This window comes from Plasmodium fragile, assembly GCF_000956335.1.
Source record: "Plasmodium fragile strain nilgiri unplaced genomic scaffold supercont1.1, whole genome shotgun sequence".
NCBI lineage: Eukaryota > Apicomplexa > Aconoidasida > Haemosporida > Plasmodiidae > Plasmodium > Plasmodium fragile.
This window is the reverse complement of record NW_012192581.1, coordinates 49,921-57,980: the sequence shown is the minus strand read 5'-3', so window position 1 is coordinate 57,980 and position 8,060 is coordinate 49,921. Positions and strand designations below refer to the sequence as shown.

Genomic DNA, 8,060 nt, shown 5'->3' with positions numbered 1-8,060 from the left:
AAAAAAAAAAAAAAAAAAAAAATGGAGAGCTGCGCTGAAGGACGTCCAGTTGAAGTATCTCTTAACCTAATCATGTCCATGTCGAGCTGTTCTTAATTTCAAATTCTGGTATGACACTTGAGAATGCAGTTGCTATGAGTTATAACTTTTCCCACCACGCCGCTACAAATTTACGTTATTTAAAAACCGATACAACGGACCCCTTTCCTGCATGCACAGAATGCTCGCATCTCCTTTGGAGTCTTCCTTCAGGGTTCCACTTACAATTTTGTACTTGAGCATGTATTTTATGGTGTTCTGCGGAAGGGAGTAGACAAATGAGTTGAATGAGGAAGGTGGGTGAGGAGATAATAAAAAGGGGGGGCGCAATTCTCACGTACAGGCTGCTCACGTACAGGCTACTCCGCTACATACCTTTAAGTTTATATGAAAAATGCGAAAAATGAAATCGTCCCCATGACTCAAATATACATAATCGTTAATGTTGCAAAAAAATTTGTCATACAGATTTTTAAATATGTGTAAGTTGAATTTCATGTGTCTTTTCTTTCTACTCCACAGGACTTTGTTTTTGTCCAACGGGTCGATTATGCCTACCACCTGAGGGGGGATGTGGCGTGGGAGGTCATGCATGAAGTGAACGAAGTGAATGATGTGACTCACGAATGATGTGACTCATGAGGTGGAGGATGGGTGAGTTGCTTCCCTCTTCTGGTTACGGATGACAGTTCGAGTAATGCTCCTGTTCACGATCACCACGTTAACCAAACGCTCACTTGAATTACACTTCTTTTTTTTTCTCTCTTTTCCTACCGCGTATTTAAAGTGCCTTCTATTTTCCTTGCTGCTGGCCAAGGCATACGAGCCGAACTGTAGCACATTGCAAATTCTTCTTCCCCAAGCGAATTGGTCACCGCAGGAAAGGAACGGAAAAACAAGAATGACGAGTATGCCCCTCCACATGGTGATAAGCACAGTGTGTCAATTATGTTTCTTCCGTGGGACGTTTCACCTACGTTATAAATGCGATGAGAACACAATGAGGTTGCCCTTCACAAACGACGGTGTGTTAAACGTTTTTATACGAAACGGCTGACCTGTCTGCGTACGTAACCACAATTGAAGGACACAACGCTGCATAGCATATATTTAGTATACACCTCCTCCCCCTTTTTTTTTTGGTACTTCATCTAGGGCCACCCTAGCTACGTCGTCCACGTGGTACAAGTCCTGTGCATTTATAAAGCATCACCCTGGCATACTGCTGCATGGGGGAGAAAAAACGAGTGCTCCTCTCTCACATTGGGTATAGGTTGCTCGTTGGTGTCTCTTTTTTTTCTCCCCCATGCTTTCCCTTCGTTTAAATGGTGTACCCACTAATTATAACGTTTCTTCAGTTCTACATTTCACCTTGGTGGGTCTCGCTTTACAGTCAGCATATGTACCTGGCATATGCACCTGGGTCACTCGTTCGTTGGTTCTTGCTCTGATGTGATGCTGCGCAATGTTCAGGCAGGCACGAATGAGTTTTTTCCTTTACTTCCTCCGTGCAGTTTTCCAATGGGTTGGTGTGCCATCCCAGGGGTGGTGGTGGTTTTCAACTTTTAGCAGTACCTTGTCAAATGTGTTGGATGTTGAAAGGCTGATTGGAGTTCACACTTATAATTTTTTTTTTTTTTTTTTTTTTTCTTTCTCATCGAATGCACTATGCGCAGGGTCATATATGTTCGGCCAACTTTGTACAATTGGGGGTGAACAAAAAAAAAAAACCAAAAAAAAAAAAAAATTGCACCTGCTGTTGGGAGGTTTTTTCTCTACCACGGGTGATGCTTTTTGCCATGGCTGATGCGTCGAAATGTTTATACTCATTATTCCGTTTCACCGCCAACCAATCTCTTGCCTGCTCATTTGCCTTTCCCCCTGTTTGTGCGACATGTTGCTGTGATGCATATTTGCAAAAATGAGTCAATTATATTATAATGAGGGCATAAGGACGCCTCGCAAAGTAGCTTCGCCACCTGCAGAGTTAACAAAAAAAAATTTACCCAGTTGGCATTATATATAAGAAGTGTTAACCCTTCCCTCGCGATTCGCACAAGGAAGGAATTATAACCCTATGTTAACAGTGGAGTAGCGTAGTAGCGGAGTTGCATAGGCGACCATCACCTCGACGCACGGCCACTAGGGGAAAACACTCCCCAAAATATCCTTGATCGAGAAAAGGGACTCAAGTTATATAACACAGCCACAATGAAGAAGCACAAAGTGCCATGTAAAAAGTTTTACAGACAGAGGGCCCACTGCAACCCCCTCTCGGACAGCTACATAAGGTACCCGGTAAACTGCAGCTACGTGGACTGGCGCGTTCACTACCCCCATTTGCCCTCCGAGGGGTGCGACACACAAGGGGACACGATCAATAGTGTAGAAGCGAAGGATACCACCGACGAGCACTCCCCGGTCCTCCAGCTAAACACGAATAAGTACCCCATCGACTACAACCAAAGTCCTCTCACATATACACCCCACGCAGAGGTAACCATCCTAGACATCGGATGTGGGTATGGAGGACTGCTATTCGAGCTGAGCAAAATTTTCCCTGATAAGCTTATCCTAGGCATGGAAATAAGGGACAAAATTACCAACTACGTAGGGGAAAAAATTCACTCGTACAGAAAAAACTATTCCCCTCATTACAAAAACATTTCAGTCATTAGGACAAATGCGATGAAGTTTTTACCCAATTATATAAAAAAAAATCAGATTGAAAAATTATTTTTTTGTTTTCCTGATCCACATTTTAAAAAACAAAACTGGAGGAGAAGGACAATCACTGTGGAAAATCTCTCCCTGTACTACTACCTACTAAAGACAGGTGGCTTAATTTATTTCATCACCGATGTATACACACTGTACTTGTGGGTCAAGTTCTGTTTTAGCAAGTACCCCAGCTTTCGCCTACTTAGCCCAGAGGAGTGCCAGGACGATATTTGTGTGCAACTCATACATAAGAGCTCGGAGGAGTCCAAGCGCGTGCGAAAAAATCAGCAAGCCATGTACTTTTGCGTCGCGCAGAAGGAGTAAACAACTCGCACTCACATGGCAATGTGCCCATTACATGCAGATAAGAGAAGACTCACACCACAGATACACAAAATGGGAAAAAAATTATTCCCCTCCATCGGATGGAACATCATACCGTAGGGTTTTCTTTAAATTCGAGGATTTTTTTTTTATTTATTTACACTCCTTTCGAAATAGGAACATGGATTAAAAGTCCACCTTGCAAAAAAGGTAGGAAAAAAAAAAAAAAAACACAACTTACAGCCCCGTGGGACGAATATATATAAACACACGAAGAAGCATAGTTAAAGCGACATGCACGACTTATCATTACACATATCGCTTGCGTGGACGTAGCCGTGTGGACAAAGCACACACGCACGAGAAAAAAATGGAAATGTGTGAGACAGCTTGGGGACTGTTGTGATGATTAATCCTATTTGCCCTCGAAGCATAATGGGTGGATCTACATGAGGCAGCATTTTCAATCAGCGGAGTATTTCACCACGAAGGTGATGGAAGACAAATCTGGAAGGTGTGTCTCGATGATATATTTCCCATCACATGCTGTAGTACATATCCCCATGCCTTTTTAACAAGAGCGTCCTCTAATCTACTTTGTTGACTCTGTGCTGTTCTTCGCGCAGGGGGTAGAGCGCCTGCTTGTGGGGATCCTTGTGATTTATGCCGCAAAGGGTGCAGTCCGCGTAATATCCATTATTGGCCGACTGGATGTCTTCCTTTCCTGTGCAACGAAAAAAAAATTATATATATAAAATAAAGGTGGTAGAGGAGGAGAGGGCGCATAAGATATATGCACAGTTGTGCCCTGTGCGGACGTAGCAGACGCAGCAGACGTAGCAAACGTAGCGGACGCAGTTGCGTTACCTAATTTGTCGCTGGCCACGCAGCGGAGGGGATGCTTGCCGGGGCTAACCCCTTTGTGAGAGTAGCAAGACCTCATTTTGAAGAGCCGAGTGTGTGGGGAGAAGTGGAAGTTTGCGAGGGTTTCTTTTTTCCTCGGGTGGGACTAATATTTCGCGATGTTGTATAAATATACGTGCGTACGTATGAGCTAGTTTAAAAGGGGTTAATTGGTGAAGAGGTAAAGTGGAGAGACGCAGATGGGATGTTTCTTCTTAGTTGGTTTTTAACTTGTTTCAGTTGAACGTCTGTCAGGATAACATGTCTCACTTTAACGTGTCTGCTTTTTTAATCAATTAAATTTTGTTTAATCGTTTGAAAGTGGGAAAAAAAAAAAAAAAAATTGCAGCCAATATGTTGTAGAAGGAAGCTAACCAAAAAAATTGTCTGAACGGTTAATACGAATTGGGATTTTTTTTTTTTTTTTTTTTTTTCGCTAGTTAATGTAGGAGTGTGCATGTACCTGGAGGGATAATGCATGCTTGTCATCCTATTCGCATTTATTTTGGAGGTGTCACATGTATTCGCTCCATTTCTGTTTTGTCCTGTTGCGTTTAATTATCTTTTTATTTCGTGTCCACTTGTTGGTGGTGACTTGTGCTTGCTTGGCTGCCACTCTCCGTGACGTGCGCACAGCTCGCCATTTTTTTTTTTTCTTGTTTTGTGTGATGTGAAGGGGAAGAACGCGTGCGGAGGGAGCACACAAACTCGGACACTCCTGTGTATGTTTTTATTGGCGCACATGCGAACAATTACAACCGCGCTGTTTTTTGTGAACTTGCTCGAAGTGACAGACACGAAATGTTTTTCCACTTGGCACTTTTCAACGCCGCCATCAAGCGTATTGTGGCGCACCTTACCCGGTGCTTTCCATCCCGTTGTGGACGAACGAGTTAACCTCTTTCCGACAGCATGAGGCTGTCCAATTTGAAAAACATCGGAAAAGCCACCAAAACACGTATCGTATCTGGCGCGTCACCATGCACAACTTATACTTCCTCATGAAACCAAGCGTTTTATCACAAAGTGATGACAACACGAGAGAAGCCCATATCAAGTGTGGAAATGTTCCAAGAATGCTCTGTCTGGTATTGATAAACCTGCCTGGTCATACACACGTGTGCATGCAAAATGTTAGGTAATTTTTTTTTTTTTTTTTCTTATATTTCTATTTGGCCAGCCCACATCATCGTCCAATAGCTCCTGCCATTTGTGTGAAGTAAATTTCGACGTTTGTGTAAAAATGGGCAGAGTGTGTACTTGCTTGTGTGTGTACCTACAAACGCCGGGGAATTTCCCCCCTGTGTGTTGATCACTTATCCCCCACGCGCATCGGCTCACGTAGTCTAACATGCTTTCGAGTCACGTTCGATATGTGAAACGAATGGTAGTTCCCTCTCCTTATACACTATACCCTATCAGTGCGGGGTAGCTATATAACGAAGTAGCATGTTAGTGGAATTAGGCTAGCGCCTGTGTTGAGGCTTCCTTCAAGCCCACATCCCGTTGAATAAAAGCAGCATTGGCTTCTCCTAACTGAGCACACATCGAGAAGGAGGGGAATGGTGCACCCCTATTGGGGGTATCCCTCCAGTTATGCAAAATAAACGCAGGAAAAAAAAAAAAAAAATGTACACATGTGCACATCTTTTGCTAAAGGGCCTACACGGAGGAGTCCATATCGAATGGCAATCTCGTCAACCCGTGGCAAAATAAAACTCGCTTCGAATAAATTTGATGCCCTTTTAAGGTTACACATAGGAAAAGGAGAGAGAGAAAAAAAAAAAACTTGTGTGTAAAAATTGCATCTTGAAAAAAAAAAAAAAAAAAATTGTGCTACCTTTATTCATGCCCGTTCAAACTCTCCAACATAGGATAAGCAGTAACATCCTCGTTGACACTCTCGGTTAGGCTCCCTTCCCATTTCACAGAGTTACGTTCGACTTGGACCTTGGCTGCACACAACCGTACCTTGCAGTACCTATCGCGTCGTCGCAACTGCCTGATTCCTTCCCTATTAACCCACCAGCAGCAGCACCAGCCGCACCACGTTCACAAAGATGCATCTCCAAATTTTGTGCCTAAATGACGAAGTCCGGGAAATGTATAAGAACCACAAGACCCATCACGCAGGAGACAGTGGCCTGGATCTGTTCATAATCAAAGATGAAGTTCTGAAGCCAAAGTCTACCACCTTTGTAAAATTGGGGATTAAAGCCATAGCCCTCCAGTACAAGTGTAACTACTACAACAAGAGTCACGCGAATGCGGGGGGAAGCATCAGTGTGGGTGCTGCTTGCATGAAGGAGAGCAGTGCTCATGAAAAGGGTCCAGAGATCGTGAACACCAGCTACCTGTTATTTCCTCGGAGCAGCATTTCGAAGACTCCACTCAGGCTAGCTAATTCTATAGGCTTAATAGATGCAGGCTACCGAGGAGAACTCATTGCTGCTTTGGACAATACAAGTGAACACGAATATGTGATTAAAAAAAATGACAAGCTAGTGCAGCTTGTTTCCTTCACGGGGGAACCCATTTCCTTTGAGTTGGTCGACGAGTTGGATGAGACGTCAAGGGGAGAAGGCGGCTTCGGTTCCACCTCCAATAAGTAGAAGCCCCTACCCCCCATTTGGCCACCCACACATGGGAATATGCTCATATACATATAGACCTTAACGCGCGTTCACAAAAACGCCTCCCTGTGTGCCACCACCCCCTTTTTAAGTGTGCATTGAAAACAGCTTTACTATACAAAAAAAAAAAAAAAACTTCAAACCAAAACGCCCGAAACTAATAACCGCATGGACACACGAATGGAGTGTTCGGGTCGGCGGAAAACAAAAAAAAAAAAAAAAACACGCCCCTTAGAGCTCCTCTGATCAATTTTACCTGCACGCTCAGGTTGTTTTTTTTACATATGCATGAGTCATGCCATCTTGGGATAGGAAAAGCATATCGGGAGAGATAACCCCCCATGTGGAGCTAAGCATGTGAATGCGAAGGTTATCTCGTTTGACCAATACAACAATGATGAGTTTTCCTTTTCTCATGCAAACATGCAAAAGGGTAAAGTTGCCTTGTGTGAGGAAGAATTAGTCGCAACGGGGGACGACGAAATGAGACCGGGAAAAACCAAAGTGGTGTAAATGAACGCATTGCATGCCGCTACTCATGTAAAGTCGAATGACATAACCACTTAACGCGCACAGGTTTCATGCAGGTACGGGTTACACAGTTTAGTGGGTAGGGACACGCAGGGGGAATTTTTGCAAAACGATAAAAACGCCATTTTGTTTGTAGCTCCCCCCCGACTTGGGGTTAGGCAGGTTGGGCAGGTTGGTGGGAAAAGTGTGGAGGAAATACGCGCGCACTTTGAAGAGAACGTGGTTTTCATACCCTACAATAATTCGAAGCATGTAGCGCCTCCTCGATCATATGCCTTTTCCAACGCGCACATCCGTTGTGGCACTTGCAAGCGGACCAGGTGTGGCCCAAACCGTCGCCACAATTCTATGAGCAAGTGGATCAACTGTTTCGAAGGAGTGGTCCACATAGGAAACGCAAGGGTGTGAAATTTTTTTTTTTTTTTTTTTTTTCTTCATCCGCTTCTGTCGTAAGGACATAAAACGATGTGGGCATATTAATTTACTTTTTCTTCCTTTATCCGCGCGCTGCTTTAAATAATCTTCGTAACAAAACGTTACAAACAAAGAGCAGCTAATATGTACAACTGCGGAGGGTAGCATAAACAAAAAAAAAGGCCACACAAAAGTGTTTTAAAGGGACTACTATAAAATGGACGGTGGATAAAAACATATGAACAAGTGAAACGAATAAGCAAATGGGAAGCAGAGATGTGAGATGTGATTTATTAATTTTTTACATTTTTTCACACCATTGTTCGCACATCTTCGCACTTGCTTTATTTTTCTCCCTTTTTTTTTTTTTTTAAATTCTTCGGTTAACCAAACGAGGCAGTATTACATATACACACGTGCGTATATATATAATATATATGTATTGGGTTCTGTTAATTATTTTTTATTATTTTATTATGTTGTTCTTTTAAATAA

The 8,060-nt window shown here is 43.1% G+C and overlaps 4 protein-coding genes across 4 annotated transcripts; 2 read left to right on the top strand and 2 right to left on the bottom strand.

The window, feature by feature from the left end:
- Positions 1-162: 162 nt before the first annotated feature.
- On the bottom strand, positions 163-963 carry AK88_00016 (uncharacterized protein; the record flags this gene model as incomplete). Its single annotated transcript, XM_012477667.1, has 3 exons — positions 163-297; positions 415-600; positions 814-963. 3 exons carry the CDS (start codon positions 961-963, stop codon positions 163-165), a joined length of 471 nt encoding a protein of 156 aa, XP_012333090.1.
- Positions 964-2,250: 1,287 nt separating this feature from the next.
- On the top strand, positions 2,251-3,084 carry AK88_00015 (tRNA (guanine-N(7)-)-methyltransferase; the record flags this gene model as incomplete). Its single annotated transcript, XM_012477666.1, has 1 exon — positions 2,251-3,084. One exon carries the CDS (start codon positions 2,251-2,253, stop codon positions 3,082-3,084), a length of 834 nt encoding a protein of 277 aa, XP_012333089.1.
- Positions 3,085-3,671: 587 nt separating this feature from the next.
- Positions 3,672-4,027, bottom strand: AK88_00014 (uncharacterized protein; the record flags this gene model as incomplete). The annotated part of the gene is made up of 2 exons (XM_012477665.1): positions 3,672-3,808; positions 3,952-4,027. 2 exons carry the CDS (start codon positions 4,025-4,027, stop codon positions 3,672-3,674), a joined length of 213 nt encoding a protein of 70 aa, XP_012333088.1.
- A 2,020-nt stretch (positions 4,028-6,047) lies between these two features.
- Positions 6,048-6,599, top strand: AK88_00013 (uncharacterized protein; the record flags this gene model as incomplete). Its single annotated transcript, XM_012477664.1, has 1 exon — positions 6,048-6,599. One exon carries the CDS (start codon positions 6,048-6,050, stop codon positions 6,597-6,599), a length of 552 nt encoding a protein of 183 aa, XP_012333087.1.
- Positions 6,600-8,060: the final 1,461 nt, after the last annotated feature.